The 15000-nt window shown below is 48.8% G+C and overlaps 1 protein-coding gene across 1 annotated transcript in view; it reads left to right on the forward strand.

Annotated features, from left to right (window-relative positions):
* The first annotated feature begins 1328 nt into the window (after positions 1-1328).
* The window catches only part of mmrn2a (multimerin 2a), a 26092-nt gene continuing 12420 nt past the window's right edge, over positions 1329-15000 (forward strand). Inside the window, exons 1-2 of the mRNA XM_042709496.1 lie at positions 1329-1361; positions 7225-7655. Coding sequence (XP_042565430.1) covers positions 1329-1361; positions 7225-7655 — 464 coding nt within the window. The remainder of the gene's footprint in view (positions 1362-7224; positions 7656-15000) is intronic.

The raw sequence follows: 15000 nt of genomic DNA on the forward strand, positions 1-15000 counted from the left end.
CTTTCTGAAGCAAAGTTTAAATGTCTTTATCAGTGCAGGCTAATAGTCTCCTTCTTCGCTTTGGTTAAAAGCGGCAGAAAAACATGAGGAATAATCAATACAATAGATAATGGGTTGATGACTTGGATCATATTACTGAAAATCTGATCTGCCTTTTTCAGTTTGCCAGTATCAAGTGAACTACTAAATGACCCATTTTAGAGCATTACATCACACTCAATATGCTTAGTGTGATGGCAGCCTCACCTTCAACTATTCAGGTTCCACTGGGGGAAACTTCTCTTTCTCTCTATCTATCTCTGTCTTTTTCTCTATCTATCTTTCTCTCTATGTATCTTTGTCTTTCTTTCTATGTATCGCTGTCTTTCTCTCTATGTATCGCTGTCTTTCTCTCTATCTATCTCTGTCTTTTTCTCGATCTATCTTTCTCTCTATGTATCTTTGTCTTTCTCTCTATCTATCGCTGTCTTTCTCTCTTTCTCTCTGTCTTTCTCTCTGTATTTCTCTCTCTCTCTCTCTCTCTCTCTCTCTCTCTTTCGTATCTGGCCCGACGCAGCAGCCAATAGGTGTACAGCTGAAAGAATGAGCATCTCTCCCTGGTCACGCCCCTACCGCCTGTGGCTGCAGCCACTCCCTGTAGAAATGCAGCAGCGCCTCGGCAGAGTACGTCCCATGATGCATCTGGGTGGCAGAGCCGTCACAGGAGGACGGGACAGCGCATCATAATGCTGCGCACGGTCGAAATCAATGATGAGATGGGCCAGTCAAATAACACTCGATGGCCACCAGGAAAGCCTGACAAGATCTTAACCTACTGTACAATACACTACCATATACAGAGAAAAAGCCTGACAAGATCTTAACCTACTGTACAGTACACTACCATATACAGAGAAAAAGCCTGCACTTGTACCAGCTCCTTAAACGGAGTGAAATAAATCAGACTGCATGCAACACATTATGGTACAGCTTGATGCAACACAATATGGTACAGCTTGCAAAAATAACATGGATGGTTTTATCACATTAAGGTGAAATCTACTCTGAGGTGAAGAGGTAGCTGAGTGCTGATTCTCCCAGCAGCATCTGTGGTGCAGTGGTAAGAGATGTGGTTACCTTGTGGGTGTGTGTACTGCTCCCTGAAGTTGCAGAATCAAAACTCCTCTGAGGTTTGAGTACCCTAAGTGGTAAGGGTAAGGTGGCCTAAGTTACTCTGCAGGATCAAAACTCCATTCAGTACCCTAAGCAGTGGCGGTGTGCGGGGTGTCCGGACCGCACAGGGTGGCTGTGTCATTAAAGTGGTGTGAAGCCCCGGGTGCATAAGGGCCATGACCCATGACCAGACTGTGGTGTGTAAGCAGGTAAGCCTCTACCATGGCTGTTAAAGTGGCATTATGTAGGAATTGTACCTCAGGGTTAGGATTAGCAGTTTTACCTTAAAATAACAGCTTAAAAAAAATTGGGGCGCTACAATGGCGTTTAATATGGAGAATCGCCTCCGTGCCATTGCCATACCAGGGTCTGTAGGCATATTACTGGGTTATGTAGGTTTGCCTGAAGCCGCCCGGTTACTACTGTCTGCCGAACTAGTAAGTAGCTTATTTGCCGTCTTGCTTTGTCTTGTGTTGCACTTGCTTGATGTTTGACTGTTAGGAAAGTTGTTGACTCATTCGTTTGTCATAGTGTCAAAGTAAGCAAATTTCAAAAGGTTTTGCTAGGTTTAGCCGCTAGCATCTTGTTAGCGATTAGCAATTCCTACATATTGGCACTTTGAAGGTTAGAGTGCAGCTCTGTTTGTCGGGGCGGGCAATAAGCTACTATAATTTTATTACTTTCTTGTGATTTTTTTGGGGGTAATTTTTTGATAATAGTTGTTTTCCCAAATGGCCGAATTTAGAATATGGTGCTGTTTTGAATTGGCATGGTCTCCCTAGCTTCCACTTTGCAACATATTAGTTCCACAGTTTGTAAACAATCTCCCGCGACCTGCACGTGTGAATGTCTTGGTGGAATGTCTTTGTGTTTAGTGCCAAATTTTACTTCTGGACTGCATTCTGCAACATTTTCAAGCAGGGTATCCTACGTTTTTGAAGAACATTATACACATATATGTTTCTACTGATTGTTTCATATTTCATATCAGCATTCTTTACACACACATAGGTAGGGTAATACATGCGCTGAACTCTTGTGTTAATATGTGTCAATATGAACACATGAATATGAACTCGTTCATACAAAGTGTCCTTAGCTAGCTAGTTAGCTAGCATAACTACGTAACCATAGCAACCAGCTCAAAGTGGATTCGTTTGTCCTCACCGCCTTCTTTACCATGCATTTAACATATCGTTAGCAGCTGTTTTGTCACTCAGAAAATGAAATGTGATTTTAGTTATATTCTCCTTACAAAGTGCTAATTATTATTATTTTTCGAACTGTATAAGGTTTCTGGGGGTGTTCTTTTTATGACGCTAGGAAAAAAACTCGCGGAGATTCAAAGGCATATTGACAACAATAAAAAAAATTCGCACCAGTAGGAAATCCTCCTTGAAGGGGGGCGGCGAATTTGGCTACTGGACAGGGCGGCCAAAACCCCCGCTACGCCACTGACCCTAAGTGGGTGGTAAGGGTAAGGTGGCCCAAGTTAGTCTGCAGGATCAAAACTCCTCTGAGCTGTGAGTAGCTTAAGTGGGTGGTTAAGGTAAGGGGGCCCAAGTTACTTAACATTTGGTTTTAAAAGTTGAAGCTCTTTAAAGTCTTCCAGGTCCCTGTCCAAGTGGACTGTGCCCTGGCACCGTATCCAGCACTGTTGCTGGGGTTTGAACCGACTCTGAGCTGAAGAGGTAGCTGAGTGCTGTTTCTCCCAACAGCCTCTGTGGTGCGGTGGTAGAGATAGAGATGAGATAGATACAGGGACGTGCACAGGAATTTTGAATTCCCTTCCCCTGGACGCATATTTTGCCTATATCACTTGAAACTCTCACTAACCGCCGCCACGCCCCGGTCCCCTGGACGCATATTCCGCAATTATTTTATCTAGGCCTACATGAAGTTCTGCAGCCGTAATACTATTTAAAATAAATATATATTTCCTTCGGAGGGGCAACTTCAGTCGAGGAGGGCAAACAGGCAGTTGCCCGAGCAACCTTAGCCCCCTCCTAAGCACGTTCCTGGATAGATATATTCTTTATTAATCCCGTGGGGAAATTCAGGTATCTCTCGCAGCTCTCATATTTACAATAATTACAGACAATGTACAGACAATACGATACAATACAATACAATACGGTTATGTACAGTGTAGATAAGATGTATAGTGCAAAGCAGTGTAGAGTCATAAAGTTAGAGTTTTATGACAGCTGAGACTAGTAGTAGGTAAGAGACGTAGTTACCATATGGGTAATGAAAACTGAGTCTGAGGATCAAATCCCCGCTTGACAACAAATCCTGGGTGGTCTGCCAAGGCTCTTCACCTATTTGGAGACCGGTGTCAGGATTTTGCGATGTTGTGATCGCAACTATTAACGCAAATTCAACCAATCCCAGTGAATTCAGCGCGCTGTTGCAATTTTAACCAATCACCGCAACTTTCCCGCAAATTTGACTAATCATCGTATTCTCCCACAACTCCCTCCCTTCCGCCTTACTTCCGTATTATGTTCGAGAGCAGCAGCAGACATGTGTGAGTCTCAAAAAAGTAATCCTGGTGGGACTGTTGATCTATCTATCTCTCTGCCTATCTATCTATCTATCTGCCTATCTATCTATCTATCTATCTATCCGCCGCCTATCTATCTATCTATATATCTGCCTATCTATCTATCTTTGACAATCTGGTGTCTTTTCTGACACTACCCTATGGTATGCAACTACCTTTGTTAAATGATAGAGAGACTATAATTATAAACACTTTCACGCCTAGTTAACATAACGATTGCACAACTACACTTTCGGGAAACGCACCCCGGGTTAGTACATTTTGGATGGGAGCAAGGCACATGTCCCATATCCAGATGTGACCCCCCACACACGCCTTCCTTGGCCCGATGACAGAGGAGCCAGAGGGGAGGCCTGGGCCGGGCCGAACCGGGCCGGGGTTAGGAGGTGTCTCTGGAGCGCTGCACAGGAACAAAGGAAGCTTGTTGCAAGGAATCTTAGACGCTGGATAGGAGCCTGTGACATTTAGCTGGTTGCCAGCTTTGTTTTAGAAAACGCTCACAAATGTGTGTGCAGGCTTGCACGCTAGTATACACAACCACACAAGCATACACACACACACAAACAAACACACACATTCACTCACACACACACACACACACACAACCATACATGTACTCACAAACACACACAAACACACACACACACACACACACACACACGCACACACACCTCTGTATTGTAGGAATCTGTGTGTTCCCCAACTCATAGTTTCCAGGTAATGATTTATCTGTGCTTCCATCATGAATAGCTGTCTGTCCCCGGTGTTTCAGCTTTCCCCTCCCCTTTTATCTATCTCCAGGAAGCACCGTTGCGTTTCAACGACACAACAAAACACAAAGCCCATAAAAAAACAACACTGTTTTCTGGCCTGCTTTCATGCTGAACTTTGCCCCTTGCACTCTGACCTCTCTGCCACCAGTAGCCTGCAGGACATCAATCTTTAAAACAGGAAATGTGTTTACAGCTCCCATCTCAGTCTTTAAACTTCGGGCTAGGCAGGAGGTCTTGAATTGCGGCCCCTTGTCATCTCGAAGCCAGATCCATATATGTGATTTAGGCGTGCTGTCGCACACATCGTGTTCTAACACTGCAGTGGATGTTTTCATTTCGACTCCCTTTTTTTTCCCATCCTAACAAAGTCTCGTCACCTCAGACTCAACAGGGAGCTGGCGATTTATGACACGACCCGTATTCAGTCATGGGGAGGTATAAAGGGGCCATCCCATAATTCCAGCTCAGTGGCTCCTTTGTGGCTGCAGGGAGAGCTCAGACAGTGACGGCCCCGAGACGGGGCCACAGAAAGCTTCTCAGCAAGAGAAGAGAGACAGCTGATCCAACACCCGACAGAACCAAAGAAGAATATGTGCAAAATATCACAGAACCCCGCTGGCGTCTAATGGAGCACGTCTACAGCAACAGCGGAACAGGCAAACCTGACTTTTGCATAAAGTGAGCAGGCATTTTTATTGTCTGTGGCATGACTTCACATCATCGGTGCTATGTTCTATAAAAGCTGTGGGCTACTCAGTACATTTAATGATTTAATGTATATTATATTTCAGGTTACAATAATATAATCCCGAACCACGTTTTAATAGTTGTTATTTAGGAGAAGCAACAGAACAGTGTGGCTGCAGCTGTGTTGAAGCCGGCCGGGTGAACACCACTATGAGATCAAAGGGTTTGATGAAAGGACACGGTCCGCTGGCTTCATCTTTCTTCTTCTTCCTCTACACCTCCCACCCCTTCCTCCGTGATCGCACCACAGGTGGTATCCTAATCTCCTCTCCACCGGCATCATCTTCAACTGTGGCGAATCTGTTCAAACATGTCCCCCTTTTCACCTCATTCCACATGCCCATTTGCTGCCCCCTGCTGGTCATCTGATCCAAAAAAAATATCCACTTTGCTGATTGCTCACACTGTGCTGCACAAGCGACTGCCAAAAAAGCCTGTATCATGTCTGCAATCGCTCAGGCTTTTGGCCATACGTTTTGGATCGCATTGAAAGGTAAATGAATTAGACCCATACATCACGCTCCAGTGGAGTTTTGTGTTATTTTTCCCGCCTGTTTGGCACCATCAGCACTTATTCATAACGTTTCACCCAAGTAACTCACCGACTCAACTGAAAGCAGACCAAAACATCTCTTAGTGGGTTCATGAGCGCGTTGTGATACATTGTTTTTAACGTCCTTGTTTGTCATGAGTGGATTGCCAGGGCAGGTAGAGCTCACACATGAGGGGAAAGCGTATATATGAGTCTCCAGGCTCACATTAGTCTCCTGACACACTACTCGAGTAACAAGGACCTCCACGCCTGCAACCTTTCAGGGGAGTAAAAAAAACAACTCACCCCGAGCCTGAATCTTTTCCTGGTGACCAGGAGAGAAAGAGGGACAAGGAACGATTTTCTATTTAAATTTCAAACCAATCGATTCCAGGATGTAGGGCTCACACGTTCACAAGTGTTCCAACCCCAGTGGCTAGCCTATGAGCTCACAGGAGCAGGAGCTGGGATTGCCCAGAGCTGCCTGACAGAGTAATTAACGGACGTGTTTCCACAGTAACACATGCTATAGTAAACAAAAACGCCTCTGCTGTTTCAAGTAAAACACTGAGTCATGCTCAAGTCAAACACAAGGGCCACATTACTCCACACTTTCTCACCCGCCACTGCCAACAACTCGGGGGGCTCCCAAATATTTGAGCACTTCAACAATTATGTGTCTGGGAAACTGAGAGAGAGACATAGAGGGAAGGAGAAAGAGAGAGAGAGAGTTACTACAAGTCAGGCATTTTCACTTGTTACTTCCACACAGAAATCCCAACGCCTCCCATACATCTGTGCCCTGGCATACACGTGCAGTCTCTCCTCTCCAGCTCCCCCTCTGCTTACATACATCCCTTTCCTGCGTGCCGAGGAAAAGAGAGAGAGAAGAGAGCGAAGAGAGAGGGTGATAAGACCATCTGAAATTCCAGTGACCTGCCAAGAGAAATGTACTGCTTCCTTACTGGCCCTGATTGCTGAGGGGGCTGCTGGGAGTGGAGGGCTAATATCTCCAGCTCCTCGCCTCGGAGCCTCGGACCCTGGGAGCCGGGGAGCCGCACAAGCTCATTGTTCCAGGCCCCGCGACCTTTCCACGGGGGAACCGGCTAGGGGCGGGTGGGAGGTTCATTTCCGAGGATTGTTGGAGGGCTTTGAAACCATTAGGCAGAGGGAGAGAGAGAGGAGATGTATTTGTGTGTGTGTGTGTGTGTGTGTGTGTGTGCATGTGTGTCTGTGTCTGTGTGTGTGTGTGTGTGTGTGTGTTTTGGGTTGGGGGGGTGGGGGTGGGTTAAGGAGGGATAAGGGGGCCCAAAGGGGAGGAGTTTCAGCGTCTGAAAGGAGGGAAGAAGAGAAGAGAGGGTGAGGGGCGGGGAGTTTCCAGCCAGCAATCTGAAGCGACGGCTTAAAAACAAATAGCCGTCCCACACGGAGGCTTCAGATGTTTTGGCAGCTAGCGCGAGTGTTGGAAGGAACGGGCCGACAGACACAATGACAGCGGTTGGGAAGCTGGTGCTTTTGCTGGGGCTGCTGCTGGCGGCTCACTGCGACGTGCGGGCCAGGGACCCCGAGGTGGAGGAGGAGGAGGCTGCGGCGGGGGAGTCTCACGGGGGACGGGACGGCTGGGACCCCGCGGGGGGGTTCGGGGGGGGGCAGCACCACCCGAGAGGGCATGGACTGGAGCTCCCTGGGGGCACAACGCAACATCATCTGCCCCACACCACCCATGGGCAGCACCACCCGAGGGGCATGGACTGGAGCTCCCTGGGGGCACAACACAACATCATCTGCCCCACACCGCCCATGGGCATCACACCCCGGGCCAGGCGGAGGAGACGCCCGCAGCGGATGGAGATACGGGGCCCCAGAGCTTCCCTGCCCGCACCGGGTGAGTGTTTGTGTTTGTGGTCTCTTTTATCACGCCGAGATGAATGCCATGCCAGATGTGCTGCTTGCCTCTCCATGCTTCGCTTGTGTACTGCACACACACACACACACACACACACACACACACACTCACACACACACACACACACACACTCACACACAAACATACACACACACACTCAACACACACACACACTCACACACATACATACTCACACATACTCACACACACACACTCATTCAGAACACCCACCTGAGCGAGCTCACAAAACCCACAAAGCTGCGTCCAAATTTATATGTTTGGGTTCTCATTATTTTCCTTGGAGAGCCACCCAGGTTGAGGCACTTCAGCCCCACATAAACTCAGCACCGTAAAGAAAAGCACTCCCACAAATTCACGTCTTGTTTCCCCCCGCTACTCCGGGAGTTTTTCTGCTCTTTTCTGTCAGCACTGTCAACTCCCTCTGACCCTCCTGCATGCTCCTGCTGTTTCTCTCTCTCCTCTCTCTCTCTCTCTCTCTCCCTGTCTCTCTCTCTCTCTCTCTCTCTCTCTCTGTCTGTCTCTCTCTCTCTCTCTCTCTCTCTGCTATCTCTGCGATCTCTTCTGTAATCACCACTAAGCTGATGGAGAACCTAAACAAAAGCTCCAGTCTCAGACGTCAAGCGTTTATATATCTGCCCTGCTCTCGTACACAATCAACCGCTGGCCCGCTTTGGCGCTCGGCCCGCTCTGCTTATTGGCACTGGGCTCGCCAACCCGCCAAACGGCGTGCCATAGGAGCGCACATGTTTTCCTTTACGCACCGCTAATCAATAGTAATTCATCTTAATTGTTCCAGAAGAAAAAGCGCGGGAGGCACTAGGTCTTCCTGTACTTTGTGCTCTGACCCGGTGAGCCGCTGGCACGGCCGGGTCCTCTTTTCAACCACAGCAGCCACAGGTCCACAGGGGGGGCTCGTCACCACTTCAACCCGGTTCCATACAATGCACCCCCAAATTGGCCACTCACGGCCGCCCCGATACTCTGATAATGTGCTCCCGGGGGGGCCCCCCCCTCCCCGGGCCCGGGCCAGAGCCATTTGTTTTTCTTTTTAAAAAGAGAAGCCACTTCAGAAGTCCTCCAAAGGGGCTTTTTGTTCGGACAGGAAGAGGGGGGGGGCTCCTTCCTCGGCGGTGCCACCATGCTGGAGGTAATGGGGAGCACATTGCGAGGGATGAATAAAGAGAGAGAAGGAGAGGGAGAGAGGGATGAAGAGAGAGATGCTGATAACTGCTATTGTGGGCTGTGAGTGTGTGAGGAGGTAAAAGGGTTTGCACACAACGCCAGCCAGCATGAGCCTGTGTAAACACAAGCTGTGGTTTTGTTGAGGTTACCTCACTATGCATGGTTCAGGTGATTGAATGACACACACACACACATACACATACACACACACACACACACACACACACACACACACACACACACACACACACACACACTAACATACACACACACGCACACACACACGCACACACACGCGCACGCGCACACACACACGCACACACACGCGCACACACACACACACACACACACACGCACACACACACACATACATACACACACACACACAAAAAGACTCACAGACACATACATACTCACTCACTCACCTCACACACACACACACACCTGCTGTTGTTGGAAGCATATACCTGGATTGGAGAGATTTAATTCTGCTGTAAAAAGCTGCCAGTGATGTGTAGCAGGGCCTTGTTAAATAACAGGTGGAGCTGAAAGGAGAGAGAGGAGAGGAGAGGAGAGATAGGAGAGGAGAGGAGAGGAGAGGAGAGAGGAGAGGAGAGGAGAGGTTGGGAATGTGGGCATGAGTGTGAATGTGGGCCTTTAGACTGACGTGACGTGACGTGAGGCTTTGGCACGGGGCTGAAGTGAGTTTCTGAGGGGCCAGCAGAGAACTCAGGCTACACACACCCTCCCCAGAATGCTCCAGAAAACACACACACCCTCCCCAAATGCTCCAGAAAACAGCTTAGTGAGCGAGAAGGGGGGGGGGGGGGGGCATTTATGGGGTAAGGGGGGGCGGGGCTTCTTGCCAGTAAATATGCAGATAATCCCACCTCCACATGGACTGTGTTGTTTCATGCATCATGAAGTAATCCAAGTTAAACGAGGGGTATTTACAGAGATGGTCTGAATAAATAAATGTTCACCACTGGGAATGGGCATCTGGGAGGGTTTTCAAACTGTATCTCAGCCTAAATCAGTGGAGTACGGCGAGGACATTAAAATGGATTAAAAGTTCCAAATCCTGTCTGCCTGCCTGCCTGCACCCCCCATGGACCTGCCTGTACCCCCCATGGACCGGCCTCGGAGGGCACTGGCCGTCTGGACGTCTGCCCCGGCCCGGCAGGGGGGCTCGGCTGTGGGGTTCGCTGATCGCATCTCCCTGCTCCAGTTTCCAGAGCGGAAGCACCAGTCCCATCCACCACCGCCTGTCCCCGCGCCTCCCCGCCCCCTCTCCCCGCTCCCAGACGAGCATGGGGACACTCCCTCCTATCACTGCCATCTGATTGCTCTGTGGCTTCCTCTCCGCATTCTCTCCGTCTGTATCTCCCTCTCATGGCTTTCTTTTATTGCCTGGATCCCTCAGATTAATGTCCCTCATGTTGACATTATTCTTACACTCGCTGCTTCGAGTTTTGTTTTGCTCTCTCTCTCTCTCTCTCTCTCTCTCTCTTCCTCTCTCTCTCTCTCTCTTCCTCTCTCCCTCTCTCTCTCCCTCTCTCTTGTTATTTGTTTGGCAGCATACAGGGTGGTTGGACATGGTTTTGTTTTCGAGTCCATGCTGAACTCCACGGTAAACAAGATCTCAGACTACACTCTTCTAAAGCATTCACCTCTCTCCGTACTTGACTCCATTTTACGCGTCTCGGTCATGGTGCTCTGCAGGACCAGAGTGCCTTTGGACAGTCTAATACAACATGGCTGCTCTTAAATGAAACACAACAAGACTTAATGGGGACTGTCTTATCTATCCCAGCTGTGGCAGGCTTTTAGTCTGGACCCAAGAAAAACAAAAACTTTTCTATTAATATTGACCTGTAATCCATCTCGAGACAGAGGGGCTTAGGGCCGCGCTGATAAACATGCTTACATGGAAGTCTTCCTAACCCTGAACAGAGAGGAAGAAGCTCCCTTCCTCCCCCTCTCTCTCTCTCCCCCTCACTCTCCCTCTCCCTCTCTCTATCTCTCTCTCTCCCCCTCACTCTCACTCTCCCTCTCTCTATCTCTCTCTCTCTCTATCTCTCCCTCTCTCTATCTCTATCTCTCTCTTTCCCCCTCACTCTCCCTCTCTCTCTGTCTCTCTTTCCCATCCTCCTTGGACAAGCAATCAATCCTGGATGCTGTCGTGCTACAGAACCAGCTCCTTCTCCGGGTCGTCCAGCTCCATCATGTTAGGCTTCGCTGAAAAGTTATCGAGCGTCCAACACAAACAGTGTTTGAGGTCGGTGTGTGTGCACAGTGCATGAGACTGGAGACAGACAGGGAGCGTTGACATGGAGGGTGGAGTGGTGCTGGTGGTGCTGCTGGTGGTGGTGGTGGGGTAGTGGAAACAGCCGGAAGGTCAAAGGTTTTGTGGATGCATACAGACGGCCGTGACCATACGCCCTCAGAGAGAAGCCCAGGAGGAGAGGAGGAAGAGGAGGGAGAGAGAGGAGGCAGAGGAGGGAGAGAGAGGAGGGAGAGGAGAAAAGATGAAGAAATGGAAGTTATTACAAGAGCATAAATATGTAAACAAGAACAAACGTGACAAAAAACTGTTTGGACAGACAGAGAAAGAGAATGGGAGGGTGATAAAAAAAAGAGTGAGAGAAAGAGAAAATGGAAAGAGGAAGAAGAAGAAGACCTAGAGAGAAACTTTAAGAGCAAAGGAAGGTAGGGTGGATGTGAGGGAGTGTCAGTCACTTCCTTCTTCTGAGGAATTGGCAATGACTGCTGCTAGGGGGTGTGTGTGTGTGTGTGTGTGTGTGTGTGTGTGTGTGTGTGTGTGTTGTCAGGCATTGTGTTCTGACATGGTGGATGTCCCCCTCATGATGTCAGCGGACACAGGGAGGAAGTGACACGGGGAAACTCTGAGAGGACACTGGTTATCACGAGAGCAACCCGGACGGGGTTGGAGTGGGTGTGGGGCGGGGGTCAACACGAGAGGCACGTGGAGGACCGGCCACGGGATAGTCCACTGGCAGGGATCTCCAGAGAAGGCAGACATCAAACAGACCCCCGTGACCGTGTAGATACTCAATGTAAACACGTGGCGAAGCATGTGACTAAAGACCGCCAGTCTGCTGAGAGTAGTGACACTATTGAGAAAAGGTCCATTGCTCTGGAGAACATCACCGCTATCTCCTCCATTTGAACCTTGGTGCTTAAATCTCTTGGTGAAACAAAAAAAAAGACAGATAAACAGATTGAGCAACGCTCACCATGTGTGTTGTAGTCTGGCATTCCACTGCAAGCTTTTGGGTCCTTCGGTAAACAAGGGACAGCTGTCTTACGCAAGCGGGTCCCTTCCTTCCCCATCAGGGTTTTTCAATTGCGTTTTGAGTGTCAGGGCCGGAGCCTGTGTTTAGTCTATGAGGGCCACGGAAAGTGTGTGAGATCTGGGGGTGGGAAGGCTCGCTGAGCGCGGGGGGATTATTTGTGTCTCAGCTTTCTGTAAATATGACTCTCAACGCTGTATCAAGGCTGGCACTGTTGCATGTAGTGTTTTCTTTATGATTAGCTTCACTTCACTCAGCTCACGTCCGCCCATCTTAAATGAAGTGAAGAAATGTCTTCCTTTTGAAGCCAACTGGAGGACAACTCAGTCCACTCAGCGCAGGAAATACCTCCGACTTTGCCACTTTCCCAACTAAAATGCTCTATGGGCAGTTTTGGCCAAGTTTCCCCCCATTGTCTGAATTTCAAATTCGCCAACTCGCTTGTTTACAGTGCAACCCTGTTGCTAAGGGTCACTCTTGAATCCGAAGCGGGCCCCAGAACGTTAACATTACATGTTTCCACACGTGTGTGTTTGGGGGTGTGTGTGTGTGTGCATGTTCCCGGCTGCACCTTGACTCAGTGCAGGGGGGGCTGTTTGGCCTGGAACCCGAGCGGACTGCAGAGCAGCCAAACACAATCTATTCTGGTCCACAGAGGACTACGAGTGGGGCGCTTCGTCAAGCTAGTCAGAGAGATGAAACAGCTTGATGCGTTGAAGAGGAAACAGCAGCATAACCCTGTCTGGAAACAGAAACAGAGAGTCTGATGGATGGAAGACGAAAACAAAGAGAGAGAAAGGGAGAAAGAGAGAGAGAGAGAGAGAGAAAAGGGAGAGAGAGAGAGAGAGAGAGAGAGAGAGGGAAGAAGAGGGAAATTATTTCACTCACTTCAGCCACACACATGAACCTTTATGAACGTACACAGCCCACACAAAATCAATTAACCCCCGTGACTGGTGACGCAACCCAACTGGTCTCATAACAAAACAGCGGCGGAGTAGAAGGGAGGGTCTCTGGCTGGAGATGACAGAGATGGGGTGCACCTTGCCCCCGCACGCCGACCCGTGAGTCAGTGGGCCAGAGGAAAGCTCCAGGAAAAACACCAAACACCAAAGACCTGCGCTCACCCCAGCACCCCTCATACCGTTCACCCCAGCCCACCAAGCAGTGTAGCCCCCCTACACCCCCCAACCCACCCCCACCTTACACCGCTCACCCCCACCCCCCACCCCACCATACACCGCTCACCCCTCAGTGCACACGTCGGCCTCGGGACCCCCCGAGAGACCCGGGGACCCCACTGCCCCGACTACCCGCTGACTCCGGACCGCTGATTCGTGGTTATGTTTCAGGGGGGGAGCAAAATAAACAAATGACCCAAACAACCTCCCAGATTACTCAAACAACTCCAACTTCTCCTCTCCTCTCTTCTTTTCTCTTCTCTTCTCTCCAACTTCTCTTCTCCTCTCTTCTCTTCTCTTCTCTTCTCTTCTCTTCTCTGCTGTCCCACTCAGATTACCCCTGCTGATCACTAAACCTGTTTACATTTCTATTAGCGTAGCATGGCTTCATCCGCCAGACACGCCTCCATGGACTTAGACTCAAACATGCTGCTAAGTTCCTATAGGAAAGCTGGGGTAGGTTTGGGGGTAGAGAGGGTATCTGACACAAGGTTCCTTTAGGGAAGCTGGGGTAGGTTTGGGGGTAGAGAGGACAAAGGTTAAATTCATCCCCTTCTCCTCACCTGCATCATAGAACCACTCTGTGACACGTGCAGCGACCCCAAGCTCTCTCTCTCTCTCTCTCTCTCATTCGTCTCCATTAGCGCAGACAGGCTGAGAGGTGGGGTCTGGAGGAGGTTAAAGCAGCTCAGGTTCTGTTCTGAGTGGGTCTGGAGTATCTGGGCAAGGTCAGGGAAGGACACCTGGTGGGAAAACAACCCTGGAAAACCCCTGAGGCAGGAGATCTGTCCGTCAGCATTGCCACTACGGTGGCTGACTCCCAGGCTTGGCTTTGTTGTTGGCATGCTGGTCATGGCTTTGGCTGGTGTTGGTAGAGGAAGGAAGTGCAACGCCTTGCCATGCCCTGTCAGGGAAAGAAAAGAGTTTGTGCCTGGGTAGGGTGCGTAAGAAAAAAGAAAAAAAACAAACTCATAAATCAGGGATGTCGTAAACTATTGGGCAACAGCATTTGACTTTGAGACAGTTTTTCATTCTATTCCCCGACAGGCTGGCTCCATTGTGTCTGTGCGTGAATGCGTGAGGAAATCATGTTTTCTTGATAGGAGGCAGTCCAACATATTTAAAAACACAGATAGTGACTTTATATCAATAAAATAACATTCACTTCTCAGTCCATGTGAAAGCAACTCTGAGAACCTTAAAAAGCCTTTTTGTCATTGGCTTCCATATCCAACGGGCAGGGACACAAAAGCAGGGCTACTGGTTGACAGAAAAGCACCTTTAACTTTATGACAGAAAAGCACCTTTAACTTGATGACAGAAAATCACCTTTAACTTGATGACAGAAAAGCACCTTTAACTTGATGACAGAAAAGCACCTTTAACTTGATGACAGAAAAGCACCTTTAACTTGATGACAGAAAATCACCTTTAACTTGATGACAGAAAAGCACCTTTAACTTGATGACAGAAAAGCACCTTTAACTTGATGACAGCTCATGATGTTGGGATATGACCCTGACATTAAAATGGAGTATTAAAATCAACTTTAAAAACAAAGGTTATATGTCTGAACCATTTTAAGATGACATTCATTTGGACGTGTTTACGATGATAAAATGCTCT

The sequence above is a fragment of the Clupea harengus genome, chromosome 13 (genome assembly GCF_900700415.2).
Source record: "Clupea harengus chromosome 13, Ch_v2.0.2, whole genome shotgun sequence".
NCBI lineage: Eukaryota > Metazoa > Chordata > Actinopteri > Clupeiformes > Clupeidae > Clupea > Clupea harengus.